Source organism: Zophobas morio, unplaced genomic scaffold (assembly GCF_036711695.1).
Source record: "Zophobas morio isolate AGI-343-1 ecotype UQ-CSIRO unplaced genomic scaffold, CSIRO_AGI_Zmor_V1 ptg000008l, whole genome shotgun sequence".
Lineage (NCBI taxonomy): Eukaryota > Metazoa > Arthropoda > Insecta > Coleoptera > Tenebrionidae > Zophobas > Zophobas morio.
This window is the reverse complement of record NW_026972113.1, coordinates 10,792,583-10,807,953: the sequence shown is the minus strand read 5'-3', so window position 1 is coordinate 10,807,953 and position 15,371 is coordinate 10,792,583. Positions and strand designations below refer to the sequence as shown.

General features: G+C 29.4%; 2 protein-coding genes across 3 annotated transcripts; both read right to left on the bottom strand.

Moving 5' to 3' along the window:
• Positions 1 to 632: 632 nt before the first annotated feature.
• On the bottom strand, positions 633 to 2,427 carry LOC135125317 (zinc finger protein draculin-like). 2 transcript variants are annotated; one of them, XM_064050801.1, is made up of 2 exons: positions 2,344 to 2,427; positions 633 to 2,293 (listed from the first exon to the last, which is right to left on the bottom strand). In XM_064050801.1, exon 2 carries the CDS (start codon positions 2,287 to 2,289, stop codon positions 736 to 738), a length of 1,554 nt encoding a protein of 517 aa, XP_063906871.1. In that variant the 5' UTR covers positions 2,290 to 2,293; positions 2,344 to 2,427; the 3' UTR covers positions 633 to 735. The 2 variants fall into 2 exon arrangements, with proteins under 2 accessions (XP_063906871.1, XP_063906872.1); XM_064050802.1 differs by having other exon boundaries at positions 633 to 2,290; positions 2,344 to 2,422.
• Positions 2,428 to 2,529: 102 nt separating this feature from the next.
• LOC135125318 (zinc finger protein 99-like) lies at positions 2,530 to 3,734 on the bottom strand. Its single transcript, XM_064050803.1, has 2 exons — positions 3,532 to 3,734; positions 2,530 to 3,471 (listed from the first exon to the last, which is right to left on the bottom strand). The coding sequence occupies exon 2, from the start codon at positions 3,467 to 3,469 to the stop codon at positions 2,609 to 2,611; it is 861 nt and encodes a 286-aa protein (XP_063906873.1). The 5' UTR covers positions 3,470 to 3,471; positions 3,532 to 3,734; the 3' UTR covers positions 2,530 to 2,608.
• Between the last annotated feature and the right edge of the window lie 11,637 nt (positions 3,735 to 15,371).

Here is a 15,371-nt window from a genome sequence, read left to right as displayed (position 1 = left end):
CATCACAATAGAGATAGGGCGGGTGGGCGGGGCTTATATTTTGCCTTTTTTTTAATATACGTAGCCATCTTTTCATAACATGAAACTTAAAGTACAATGTTTAAAATGGAAAATTTGTAAAAGGAAATATTGATTTTACAATTAGGCTCCGCCCCATAATTGCAAAATTTATATTTTCTTGCAAAAATGTACCATTTTAACCATGTTTTAAGTTTCATGTTGGAAAAGTTCGCCATGTTTATTAAGAAAAAAAAGGCAAAATATAAGCCCCGCCCACCCGCCCTATCTCAGTTCTGATGATTTATATATTTGTCGTAAGCTGAGGGGCGGAGCTTAATTGTAAAATCCTTATTCTAGAGAGTTCTAGAGTTGAATCGCGAAAAAAGACAAGTTCTTTGAAAAATAATAACACCAAAATTGATATCTTCAGAAAAAAAATTCAGAACTCTAAATTTAAAAAAAATACGGCATTTTCACGATTTTTCCCGATTGAGATGCTGCAAATTAAAAAAAAAAACACTATTTTGAAAAATCTAGGGGCCATTTTCAAACAACAGGAAAATTATGATATTATTATTGTCAGTGAAACTAAATTTTAGAAAATAATAAAAATATATTTAAATTTTTTTCTCACATAGTTTGTACGATTTTATTATTATTTTAAATACACACAATTTGTTGTAAATATTTTTTCGTTGCAAAATTACAACTCTAATTGTTACAAAAAATCCAAATTCATTTATCGCTTTGACTTTTCAACAAATGCTGCGTCAAAACGTGCCTCCGCAAATGAAAATTCCTCTTAAACCTCGCCGCGCACTTCTCACACTTAAACCACTTAATCTCGCTCTCGGGCAAATGCTTCGCCACGACGTGCGTCTGCAAATAATCCCTCTGTTTAAACCTCGACGGACAATGCTCACACTGAAACCACTGAATCTCATCCTCCGCCAAATGCTTCACCGTCACGTGTTTAGTCAAAGTCCTCTGCTCCTTAAACCTAGCCCCACAATACCCACAAGTAAACCACTGAACCTGGTCATCAGGCAAATGCTTATTCGAAACGTGCCTCTGAAGATGCGCTTTGCGCTTAAACCTATCCTCACAATATTCACATTTAAACCACTGAATTTCCTTCTCGCACACGTGTCTCTGCAGCTGTAACGCGTTCTTGAATCTTGAACTGCAGCGTTCACATTGCAACCACTGAACTTCGTCGGTGGGTGAGTGTCTAGCCAACACGTGTTCTTTTAAATTCCGCTTATGTTTGAATTTAAACGGGCACTCGCCACATTGAAACCACTGAATCTGGTCTTCAGGCAAATGCTTCGAAATCACGTGACGTTGTAGCTGGAGCTTGCGTGTGTACCGAGAGGGACACTGTTCACATTGGAACCACTCAATTTCGGTTTCCGGTAGATGTTTTCGTTCGATGTGGTCTTTCAAACTTCGTTTATGACTAAATCTGGATGGACACTGGTCACAAAAAAATTGTCGGGGGGTACTTTGGGGTACATGTTTTTTGGAAATGTGCTCCGTTAAGTACCGTTTTAATTTAAATTTGGCGAGACATTGTTGACAGGTGAACCACCGGATTTGCGAGTCCGGGGAATGGATGGCGATGACGTGGTTCCTCAAAAGGTGCTTAAGTTTGAATTTGAACGAACACTGGGTGCATTGGTACCACTGGATTTCGTTGTGTGGTAAGTGTTTGGCTATTATGTGCTTCTGTAACACGACTTTGCTTCTAAATTGATCCGCACACGACTGACAGGGGAACCACTGGATTTCTTCAGGTTTGGGGTGTCTGCACTTCATGTGTTTCATCAAGTAGACTTTCGTTTTGAATTTGGAAGCGCAAAAATCACAGTGGAGCCACTCAATCTCGTCATCCGCTAAGTGTTTCACTAAAGTGTGCTTTTTAAGGCGATATTTGCACGTCACTTTGAAGGTGCACTGGTCACACTGGTAGTAGGCACCATGACTTGACTTAAAATGACGCTTTAAGTCAAGTTTGTACTTAAAACTGGAAGGGCATTGGTCACACTGGAAGACATGCTGATTAAAACACGGGTGAATGAGGAAAAGGTACTTTGAAAATGTTTCAAATTGGCATTTTTGACATGTCTGAATCGGTTCATCAGTTGTTGTGTGCTGACGGAAATTCACGACAGTGAAAGTGTGGAAATTGGGGCACTTTTTACACGTGAATGCCTCGATGTCGTTTGAGCAGCTAAACGTTTGAGGGGTGGTTTCAGTTTTTATTGAAACGTCATTTCCTAGGGGCATTCTTCTGAAAAAAAGTGAGGTTATGGTGTGTTTGAAATAACAGAAGTGACTAACCTGGGTGTAAAGAACAAAATATTTGTAATTTTTACGTGTCTTTTACCAGTAGAGCAACGTCTAGTGGTTGTAAAAAGTATTAAAACCAATTTTTATTAATGTAATTTGACAGCTGTCAAAGCGCCACCTAGCCAATGACACCGTATTATAGTGGCGGCAAATTTAAATTTTCTTTCCAACACAACGATTTTTTTACGTATTTACTAGGTTATTCGTTACAGTACAGAAAATACACCAAAATAAATAAATCTTTAATTCCGAGCCACTACCTCTTCCCTTTCAACAAATGTCTCAACGCCACATGTTCCTTCAAATACCTCTTCAGCTTAAACACCGCCGGACACTGCTCACATTGCACCCACTCAATCTCATCCTCCGGCACATGCTTAACCTTCACATGCACCTTCAAATTATACTTCCTCTTAAACCTCTGACTGCACTGCTCACACTGAAACCACTCAATCTCATTCTCCGCCAGATGCGTCTCCGAAATATGATACTGCAAAAACCTCCTCTCCTTCGACCTAAACGGGCACTTTTCACACTCAAACCACCGGATTTTGTCCTCGGCGACGTGCTTCGCCCGCACGTGACTCGTCAAGTGCGACTTGAACTTGAACTTCGCCGTGCACTGCTCACAGCGCAGCCACTTGATTTTGTCTTCGGGAAGATGTTTAGTTATGACGTGTTTGCGCAAAAGGTGGTTCTGTTTGAACTTCGCCGTGCACTGTTCGCATTGGAACCACTGAATTTCGTCGTCTGGTTGGTGTTTGGAGGCGACGTGTTTGCGTAAAAGGTGGTTTAGCTTGAATTTCGAGGGGCACTGGGTGCAGTGGAACCACTGGCTTTCGTAGTCCGGGGAGTACGGGCGAAAATTGCGGGGGTTGCAAGTGTGTTTAAGGAACACGATTTTCGAGTGGGTTTCGAAGGTGCATTTTTTGCACTTGTTGAGAGGGTGATCGGAAAGGTCGTGGGTGTGATTTTTGCTGTGGTGGCGTAAGTACGATATGAAGTTGGTTTGGAAGTTGCCACAGGTGGTGCACGAGAAGGGCTCGAGGTCGTTAGCACAGTTAAAACATCCCACGATGTATTCCGGTTTGATAAGAGGGTCATTTTGGAAAGGCATTTCTAAAAAAAAGTGAGGTTAGGGTTTGTTTTGTTTACTATGCTATAAAAAATAAAACCTACCTGTATAATGCACGGAAAAAACGATTTTTAGTAGTAAAGCATACTTACGACAGCTAAATGTGTGTTTAGTACAAATACTTGGAATTCTAACTGAAGTAGTTGCTGACTAGTGGCATAAAGACAAACGATTTGATAGTGAAATTCCGTCTGAATCAGTACCGGTGTCGGAAAAAGAGTACGAAGAATGATAAGTTACGCAGAAATATAAAACTGGAAAGATTTGTTCCAGGAAGGAGCTTTAGTGGAAAGAAAAAGAATTTAAAATATGAATATAGTGCATTGTTGGTTGCATAAACAAAATCTGGTTTACATTTCAAGTTTAACAATTAGGAAGTAAGTTAAAAGTGACTACAGTTATTCGATTTAGATTTTTATTTACTTGTTACTTACAGATTTTATTAGTGTCCTATTTTATTTAATACAAAAGATAATTGTACTTATTTTTGGTTGGTAGTAACTTTGACAGAGCACGCCAACTTCAGCCAATTCACTTCTGTCATTAATTTGTTCAAGTTTAAAAATTAAATGAGGGTTAAAAATGACCCCAGATATTCGATTTAAATTTATATTTGCTTGTTGTTTACATTTAAACAGTCTTTATTTTATTCTACAAAACGAAAATTGTATTTATTTTTGGTTGGTAGCAACTTTGACAGAGCGCGCCAACCAACTTCAGGTAGTTTCGCGGGTCCATCATCTTTTTCAAAGTGGTTTCAGTGCAAAAGTTTTATCGTGTTTTCGGTTGGATTTTTTCATAGAATATCTGGGTTCAGGTAAGATTTTGGTTAAATTATCGTGCATTGTGTAATTTAAAGCTTTTTGCTACATTTATCACAAACTATGTCGACGTCGTGAATTTGGTTTCAACACCGAAATTTCCGAAATGATTAGATAAAACCAACTAACGAAATTCGAATCAAACATATTCGATTTATTCACATTTAAACGGACTTATTGTATTTCGTACGAAAATTTTATTTGTGTTTGGTTGGTGGTAACTTTGACACAGAGAGCTAACTTCAGGTCTACCATCTTTTTCAAAATGGTCACTGTGCAACGTTTTATTGTGTTTTCAGTTGGATTTTACTGTTATAACATCGATGTTCAGGTAGGAATTTAGTCATTTACTATCTCTGATACGATTTGAAGCTTTTTGACAATTTTTTTTTATGAATAATGTCGATGTGATAAATTTGGTTTCAACAATAAATTTTTACGCTGAAAACGGGATTTAAAGATTTAAATTAACCATTAAGTGAGAGCCCTTATCAAATGCATAGGTTTTTGTTGCACAACTGTAACACACGATTAAATTCGGTTATTTTAAAACTCAAAATTACATATCCACAGCTCAAGGTCGGAAGTTAAATTGAAAAATATCGGCGGTAATTTTAAAATTTTCTTCTTTCCGTTGTTTACTATTATTCATTTTTTTGACAAAAAATAGAGTGAGCTAAAGTAATAATAATAACAATAATAACGTTATTATTTTTTCGAACATTAGATAGTTAGTTGTGTAACTTCAGTTTAAATTTAAATTTCGCCGTTTTGGTTTTCTTTAAAAAAAAATCACCAGAATTGAGATTGGGCGGGTGGGCGGGGCTTATATTTCGCCTTTATTTTCTTAATATACACATATTAAGACAAAAACAGGCAAAATGTAGCCCCGCCCACCCACCCTATCTCAATTGTGATGAATTTTTTTATTCGTCATGAGCCAAGGGAACGGAGCTTAACTGCAAAATCCTTGGTTTTCTACGACAAATTAAAAACATGTTTTTGAGTATCGTGTTGTTTTAAGAATAATATGTATATTAAAAAAAAAAATAAAGCCAAAGATTGGACCCCACCGATACCCGCCCTGATATCAATGATTTTTTTTTTTAATCGTCGAGAGCCAAAGAAGCGGCATTTAAATGCAAAATTCTTAATATTTCTCTAGAAGAAACTACTATGCAAGACATTTTTTTGGGTATCGTGTTATTCAAAGAATACTATGTATATTAAGAAAAAATTAAAGCCAAAGATTAAGCTTTAAGCAAATTAGTAATGAAATTTTCATTCGTTGGCAGACCTGGGGGCGAAGCCTAACTACAAAATCCACATTTTGTTACAAAAATTTACCATTTTGAACCTCTTTTAAGTTTATAACAATAAAAAAAAATCATCACAATTGAAATGGGGTGGGTGGGCGGGGTTTGTATTTCGTCTTCTTTTCTTAATATACATTGTATTCTCTGAAAAATACGATTCTCAAAAACATGTTTTTGTAAAGAAATAATTATTTTGCAGTTAAGCTCCGTCCCCTTGGTTGTCGGCGAATATAAAATAATCATGACAATTGAGATAGGGTGGGTGGGCGGGCTTACATTTTACCTTTTTGTTTTAATACGTTTGGACTTCTTTTGACAATATGAAACTTAAAACATGTTTAAAATGGAAACTTTGTATAAGGAAATATCGATTTTGTAATTGTACTTTCATTTTTTTTTTCAAAATTTTTTCAATTTTTCGATTGTCTAACTTTTGAATTTTTTATTTTTGAGATTTTACAATTTTTCGATTCACAATTTCACTTTTGCCATTTTTAATATAATAATAATTTCAAAAATATTTCACTTTTTTCAGAAATATTCCATTTTTCAATTAATGTATTTTAAAACTTTATTCGATTCTTCAATTTTTCATTTCTTCATATTTTTGATTACAATTTTTCGTCTCGGTTTTTAATTTTCTTCATTTTAACAATTTTTCGATTTTTCAATGTTCCGATTTTGTATTAATTCCTTTTTTTCTATTTAAAATTTTTCAAATTTTTGATTTTCCAATTTTTCCTCTCTTCAGTTTTTTCCATTTGCAATTTTTCATTTAGGTTTTTACTTTTTTTTTCAATTTTTTGGTTTTGCAATGTTCTGATTTAATAACTTTTCTTTTTTCATTGTGAAATTTTTCAATTTCCGAATTTTTCAGTTTACAATTTTTCTAGGTTTCATTTTAAATATGTAATAAGAATGATTTAAAAAAAATCCACTTTTTCATTTCTAATTTTTTTTTGTAGGTAAGGGAAGAAAAATGTTACTTCTCCGGTGGGAATCGAACCACACGTTTACCGCTTGCCGGGCGCCTGCCCTTACCACTAGACTACAGAGGAGCTTATCTTTCCCCGCTTACCAATCTATTACTGTGCCGCCACACAGTTTTCAGATTTTTAAATTTTTCATTTCTTCAAATTTTTTATTTTTAATTTCTGATTTCGGTTTTTCATTTTCTTTATTTCTAGAATTTTTCGACGTTTCAATGTTCGATTTTAATTATATTTGTTGTTTCTATTTCAAATTTTTTAATTTTTCCATTTTTCAAATTTTCCAATTGCTGTTTTTCGATTTTTCATTTTATTTTTCGATTCTACGACATGTTCTTCAATCTGATTTGTCATGTTCTGATTTAATAAAAAATGGCAAAATATAAGCAAAATCTCAATTGTGATGATTTTTTTTATTCGTCGTGAGCCAAGGGGACGGAGCTTAACTGCAAACTCCTTAGTTTTCTACGACAAATTTTTCGACTTTCAATGTCCGATTTCATATTTTTTTTTATTTTTCGATTTGCAATTTTTCAATTTTTCCATTATGTAAATTTTGAATTTTTTAGTTTTTAGATTTTCCAATTTTTCGATTGACAATTTCATTGATTTTCAGCTTTCAATTTTTCCCTGTTATAGATTTTTCAATTTTTGATTTGCGATTTTTCGTTTTGGTTTTATTTTCTTTACTTTTTAAATTTTTCAGTTTTTCAGTGTTCTGATTTTTACAATTTTTCAAGTTTTCAATTTTTAGATTTTTTAATTTTTCCCATATTCATATTGATTTTTCAGTTTTTTGTTTCTTCAGTTTTTGATTTGCCGTTTTTCAAGATTTCATTTTATATATCTGATAATAATAATTTAAAAAATGTTTCACTTTTTCAACTTTACTATTTCAGAACTGTTCCATTTTGCAATTAATGTAAGTATTTTAAAACTTTTTCATTTATTCCATTCTTCAATTTTTCATTTCTTCACATTTTCGATTTACAATTTTTCTTCATTTTAACAATTTTTCGATTTTTCAATGTTCCCATTTTATATTAATTTCTTTTTTTCTATTTAAAATTTTTCAATTTTTTTATTTTCTAATTTTTCGTTTCTTCAATTTTTCCGTTTGCAATTTTTCGATTGTCTAACTTTTGAATTTTTTATTTTTGAGATTTTACAATTTTTCGATTCACAATTTCACTAATTTTCAGCTTTTAATTTTTCTTTGTTATAGATTTTTCAATTTCTGATTTACGATTTTTCAATTTTTGAGTTTTTCAGTGTTCTGATCTTTACAATTTTTCAATTCTTAATTTTTTAAATTTTTCTTTTATTCAATTTTAGGTTCTTCAGTTTCGTGATTTTTCAGTTTTTTGTGTCTTAGGTTTTTGATTTGCCATTTTTAATATAATAATAATTTCAAAAATATTTCACTTTTTTCAGAAATATTCCATTTTTCAATTAATGTATTTTAAAACTTTATTCCATTCTTCAATTTTTCATTTCTTCATATTTTTGATTACAATTTTTCTTCATTTTAACAATTTTTCGATTTTTCAATGTTCCGATTTTATATTAATTCCTTTTTTTCTATTTAAAATTTTTCAAATTTTTGATTTTCCAATTTTTCCTTTCTTCAATTTTTTCCATTTGCAATTTTTCATTTAGGTTTTTACTTTTTTTTTTCAATTTTTTGGTTTTGCAAATGTTCTGATTTAATAACTTTTCTTTTTTCATTGTGAACTTTTTCAATTTCCGAATTTTTCAGTTTGCAATTTTTCTAGGTTTCATTTTAAATATGTAATAAGAATGATTTAAAAAAAATCCACTTTTTCATTTCTCATTTTTCTTTTGTAGGTAAGGGAAGAAAAATGTTACTTCTCCGGTGGGAATCGAACCACACGTTTACCGCTTGCCGGGCGCGTGCCCTCACCACTAGACTACAGAGGAGCTTATCTTTCCCCGCTTACCAATCTATTACTGTGCCGCCACACAGTTTTCAGATTTTTAAATTTTTCATTTCTTCAAATTTTTTATTTTTAATTTCTGGTTTCGGTTTTTCATTTTCTTTATTTCTAGAATTTTTCGACGTTTCAATGTTCGATCTTAATTATATTTGTTGTTTCTATTTCAAATTTTTTAATTTTTCGATTTTTCAAATTTTCCAATTGCTGTTTTTCGATTTTTCATTTTATTTTTCGATTCTACGACATGTAACTCTTCAATCTGCAATTTCACGAGTTTTTAGTTTTTGATTTTTCAATTTTTCGATTTTTCAACTTTTCGTTTCTCCAATGCTTCCATTTGCAATTTTTCCTTTTAGTTTCCTTTTTTTTTTCTCAATTTAACTGATTTGTCATGTTCTGATTTAATAAAAAAAAGGCAAAATATAAGCAAAATCTCAATTGTGATGATTTTTTTTATTCGTCGTGAGCCAAGGGGACGGAGCTTAACTGCAAACTCCCTAGTTTTCTACGACAAATTTTTCGATTTTCAATGTCCGATTTCATAATTTTTTTTTTTCAATTTTTTTTTTATTTTTCGATTTGCAATTTTTCAATTTTTCCATTATGTAAATTTTGAATTTTTTGGTTTTTAGATTTTCCAATTTTTCGATTGACAATTTCATTGATTTTCAGCTTTCAATTTTTCCCTGTTATAGATTTTTCAATTTTTGATTTGCGATTTTTCGTTTTGGTTTTATTTTCCTTACTTTTTCAATTTTTAGATTTTTTAATTTTTCCCATATTCAATTTTAGATTTTTCAGTTTGGTGATTTTTCAGTTTTTTGTTTCTTCAGTTTTTGATTTGCCATTTTTCTAGATTTCATTTTATATATGTGATAATAATAATTTAAACAATGTTTCACTTTTTCAATTTAACTATTTCAGAACTGTTCCATTTTGCAATTAATGTAAGTATTTTAAAACTTTTTCATTTATTCCATTCTTCAATTTTTCATTTCTTCACATTTTCGATTTACAATTTTTCTTCATTTTAACAATTTTTCGATTTTTCAATGTTCCGATTTTATATTAATTTCTTTTTTTCTATTTAAAATGTTTCAATTTTTTTATTTTCTAATTTTTCGTTTCTTCAATTTTTCCGTTTGCAATTTTTCGATTGTCTAACTTTTAAATTTTTTATTTTTGAGATTTTACAATTTTTCGATTCACAATTTCACTAATTTTCAGCTTTTAATTTTTCTTTGTTATAGATTTTTCAATTTCTGATTTACGATTTTTCAATTTTTGAGTTTTTCAGTGTTCTGATCTTTACAATTTTTCAATTCTTAATTGTTAAAATTTTTCTTTTATTCAATTTTAGATTCTTCAGTTTCGTGATTTTTCAGTTTTTTGTTTCTTAGGTTTTTGATTTGCCATTTTTAATATAATAATAATATCAAAAATGTTTCACTTTTTTCAGAAATATTCCATTTTTCAATTAATGTATTTTAAAACTTTATTCGATTCTTCAATTTTTCATTTCTTCATATTTTTGATTACAATTTTTCGTCTCGGTTTTTTATTTTCTTCATTTTAACAATTTTTCGATTTTTCAATGTTCCGATTTTATATTAATTCCTTTTTTCTATTTAAAATTTTTCAAATTTTTGATTTTCCAATTTTTCCTTTCTTCAATTTTTTCCATTTGCAATTTTTCATTTAGTTTTTTACTTTTTTTTTCAATTTTTTGGTTTTGCAATGTTCTGATTTAGTAACTTTTCTTTTTTCGTTGTGAAATTTTTCAATTTCCGAATTTTTCAGTTTGCAATTTTCCTAGGTTTCATTTTAAATATGTAATAAGAATGATTTAAAAAAATCCACTTTTTCATTTCTAATTTTTCTTTTGTAGGTAAGGGAAGAAAAATGTTACTTCTTCGGTGGGAATCGAACCACACATTTACCGCTTGCCGGGCGCGTGCTCTTACCACTAGACTACAGAGGAGCTTATCTTTCCCCGCTTACCAATCTATTACTGTGCTGCCACACAGTTTTCAGATTTTTAAATTTTTCATTTCTTCAAATTTTTGATTTTTAATTTCTGGTTTCGGTTTTTCATTTTCTTTGTTTCTAGAATTTTTCGACGTTTCGATGTTCGATTTTAATTATATTTGTTGTTTCTATTTCAAATTTTTTAATTTTTCAATTCTTCAAATTTTCCAATTGCTGTTTTTCGATTTTTCATTTTATTTTTCGATTCTGCGACATGTAACTCTTCAATCTGCAATTTCACGAGTTTTTAGTTTTTGATTTTTCAATTTTTCGATTTTTCAACTTTTCGTTTCTCCAATGCTTCCATTTGCAATTTTTCCTTTTAGTTTCCTTTTTTTCTCAATTTAACTGATTTGTCATGTTCTGATTTAATAAAAAAAGGCAAAATATAAGCAAAATCTCAATTGTGATGATTTTTTTTATTCGTCGTGAGCTTAACTGCAAACTCCTTAGTTTTCTACGACAAATTTTTCGATTTTCAATGTCCGATTTCATAATTTTTTTTTCAATTTTTTTTTTATTTTTCGATTTGCAATTTTTCAATTTTTCCATTATGTAAATTTTGAATTTTTTAGTTTTTAGATTTTCCAATTTTTCGATTGACAATTTCATTGATTTTCAGCTTTCAATTTTTCCCTGTTATAGATTTTTCAATTTTTGATTTGCGATTTTTCGTTTTGGTTTTATTTTCTTTACTTTTTCAATTTTTCAGTTTTTCAGTGTTCTGATTTTTACAATTTTTCAAAATTTCAATTTTTAGATTGTTTAATTTTTCCCATATTCAATTTTAGATTTTTCAGTTTGGTGATTTTTCAGTTTTTTGTTTCTTCAGTTTTTGATTTGCCATTTTTCTAGATTTCATTGTGTATATGTGATAATAATAATTTAAAAAATGTTTCACTTTTTCAATTTTACTATTTCAGAACTGTTCCATTTTGCAGTTAATGTACGTATTTTAAAACTGTTTCATTTATTCCATTCTTCAATTTTTCATTTCTTCACATTTTCGATTTACAATTTTTCTTCATTTTAACAATTTTTCGATTTTTCAATGTTCCGGTTTTATATTAATTTCTTTTTTTCTATTTAAAATTTTTCAATTTTTTTATTTTCTAATTTTTCGTTTCTTCAATTTTTCCGTTTGCAATTTTTCATTTAGATTTTTTTTTTTCAATTTTTGGGTTTTGCAATGTTTTGATATAATAACTTTTCTTTTTTCATTTTGAAATTTTTTAATTTTACGATTTCAGAATTCAAAATCAAGACTAATGTTTTTACAGACAAGCGAAGTTTTCAATTCGGCCACCGAATGCCCTTGGTACCTCTGGAGTTACAAAAATAAAAAGTCCTACATGATTTTATTGATGAATTGCGTTGACCCTGTTTATTTTAAAGTGTATGGAATGAATAACCGCTCTGGATGAAATATTGCAGCTCCAGTAAATTTCAACTACAATATTTTAATTTAGTGATTTATTTTTTACAGTTTTTTAAAATATCGTATACAATTTCCACCGCACTGTACAATCTGAGGTAAATTAATCCTCGAAATGGAGCTTATTTAAGTCACTATATGCAACCAACAATACTAGATAAGTTAATCAAATATTTATTATAATTTCAATTAGAAGTGACATGGGCGTCGTGAAGTCTCTGGTCTTACACCGGTGATGACTCATCCGCAATGCCAATGGGGATTCCGGAGAAGTCTAGAAGCGGTGACGTAGGATTTCGAGAAGGATCGTGTACTGTCTAAATAGAGTCCACCTTTGGAGAACGGATTATTCAGCTATTTGAGTCAAGAGAAGTTGCGCCGGAATTATTTTATAATCGCTCTGATAGCAGTTGGTGGAATAAATTCTAGTTAGTAAGGAATAAATTGTTGATTTTTTTTGTTGTTCAATTCTTGGATTTTAAAAATTTTTGTTTTTTAAATTTTCCTATTTATCAAGTTACTGGGATTTCAATGTTTTGATTTTTTTATTGTTCAATTTCTCGATTTTTTGAATTTTTGGTTTTAGATACGATTTTTTTTTCAAAAATTTTCAGCTTTTCAATTTATTAACTTTACGATACTTCAGTTTTGTTCGATTTCGATTTCTCAATTTTTCGACATATTACTGTTGGAATTTTTCAATTTATCGATTCTTCGATTTCTCGATTCTTCATATTTTCGGTTTCTCGAATTTCTTCATTTTTAGATTTCTCAATTTTCCGATGTTTCAGTTTTACGATTTTTAAATTTTTTTATTTTTCAGTTTTCAATTTTTTACGTTTTTAAATTTTTCGATAAATTAATTTTTTGATTTTCCCGTTTCTCTGTTTCTCGATTTTTCAATTCTTTCTTCAATTGTGATTTTTCAACTTTTCGATTTCTGAATTTTTCAATGTTTCAGTTTTGGATTTTTCACTTTTCCGATTCTTCAATTTTCTTTCCATTTTTCAGTTTTTCAAGATTTCAGTTTTGAATTTTTTCATTATTTCGATTTTTCAATTTTCCTTCCATTTTTCAGTTTTTCAGTATTTCAGTTCTGGGATTTTGCAATGTTTCGGTTCTTCAATTTTTCCATTTTTTGATGTTTCGATTTCTCGGTTTTTCAATTTTTGCATAGGTATTTTAATTTTTCAATTTTTAAGTTCTAGATTTTCCGTTAATTTTTTTGTTTTCCTTGATGTTTTGATTTGTCGATTATTCAATTTTTCAAGTTCTCGGTTTAGATTTTTTGGTTTCCAATTCTTCGATTTTTAAATTGTTTAATTTTTAGATTGTTCAATTTCTCGATTTTTTGAATTTTTAGTTTTTGATACGAATTTTTTTTTTTCAAAAATTTTCAGTTTTTCAATTTATTAACTTTACGATACTTCAGTTTTGCTGGATTTCGATTTCTCAATTTTTCGATATATTACTGTTGGGATTTTTCAATTTATCGATTCTTCGATTTCTCGATTGTTCATATTTTCGGTTTCTCGAATTTCTTCATTTTTCGATTTCTCAATTTTCCGATGTTTCAGTTTTACGATTTTTGAATTTTTTTATTTTTCAGTTTTCAATTTTTGACGTTTCTAAATTTTTCGATTTCTCAATTTTTCGATTAACTGATTTTTTGATTTTCCCATTTCTCTATTTCTCGATTTTTCAATTCTTTCTTCAATTGTGATTTTTCAACTTTTCGATTTCTGAGTTTTTCAATGTTTCAGTTTTGGATTTTTTCACTTTTCCGATTCTTCAATTTTCTTTCCATTTTTCAGTTTTTCAAGATTTTAGTTTTGAATTTTTTCATTTTTTTGGATTTTTCAATTTTCCTTCCATTTTTCAGTTTTTCATTATTTCAGTTCTGGGATTTTGCAATGTTTCGGTTCTTCAATTTTTCCATATATTGATGTTTCGATTTCTCGGTTTTTCAATTTTTGGATAGGTATTTTAATTTTTCAATTTTTAAGTTCTAGGTTTTCCGTTAATTTTTTTGTTTTCCTTGACGTTTTGATTTGTCGATTATTCAATTTTTCAAGTTCTCGGTTTAGATTTTTTGGTTTTCCAATTCTTCGATTTTTAAATTGTTTAATTTTTAGATTGTTCAATTTCTCGATTTTTTGAATTTCGAGTTTTTGATACGAATTTTTTTTTTCAAAAATTTTCAGTTTTTCAATTTATTAACTTTACGATACTTCAGTTTTGCTCGATTTCAATTTCTCAATTTTTCGATATATTACTGTTGGGATTTTTCAATTTATCGATTCTTCGATTTCTCGATTCTTCATATTTTCGGTTTCTCGAATTTCTTCATTTTTCGATTTCTCAATTTTCCGATGTTCCAGTTTTACGATTTTTGAATTTTCTTATTTTTCAGTTTTCAATTTTTGACGTTTCTAAATTTTTCGATTTCTCAATTTTTCGATTAACTGATTTTTTGATTTTCCCATTTCTCTATTTCTCGATTTTTCAATTCTTTCTTCAATTGTGATTTTTCAATTTTTCGATTTCTAAATTTTTCAATGTTTCAGTTTTGGATTTTTTCACTTTTCCGATTCTTCAATTTTCTTTCCATTTTTCAGTTTTTCAAGATTTCAGTTTTGAATTTTTTCATTTTTTCGATATTTCAATTTTCCTTCCATTTTTTGATGTTTCGATTTCTCGGTTTTTCAATTTTTGGATAGGTATTTTAATTTTTCCATTTTTAAGTTCTAGATTTTCCATTAATTTTTTTGTTTTCCTTGATGTTTTGATTTGTCGATTATTCAATTTTTCAAGTTCTCGGTTTAGATTTTTTGGTTTTCCAATTCTTCGATTTTTAAATTGTTTAATTTTTAGATTGTTCAATTTCTCGATTTTTAGATTTTTCAATTTTTCGGTTTACCGTTTTTTTTTTTCATTTAAAATGTTTCAATTTTTCAATTATTAAGTTTTCGTTTTTTCAATTTTGGTCTAATTTGATTTCTTAATTTTTTGATTTTTTGACTCCTCTACTGTTGATGTTTTGATTTCTCGATGTTTCAGTTTTTGAACATTCCGATGTTTCGATTTTTCGACTTTTTGGCTTTTCGAGTGTTCAATTTTTTGATTTTTGAATTTTAGATTTTTGTTTTTTTGATTTTTTTGGTGTTTCGATTTCCCAATTCTTCAATTTTTCGATATTTTAATTTTTCAATTTTTCGAATTTTTAAATTTTTGATTTTTCTTTTTTTTTATTTCTCAATTATCGGATTTTTAAAATTTTACATTTTTCGATTTTACTATTTTTTGATGCTTGGATTTTCAATTTTCAGATATTTTA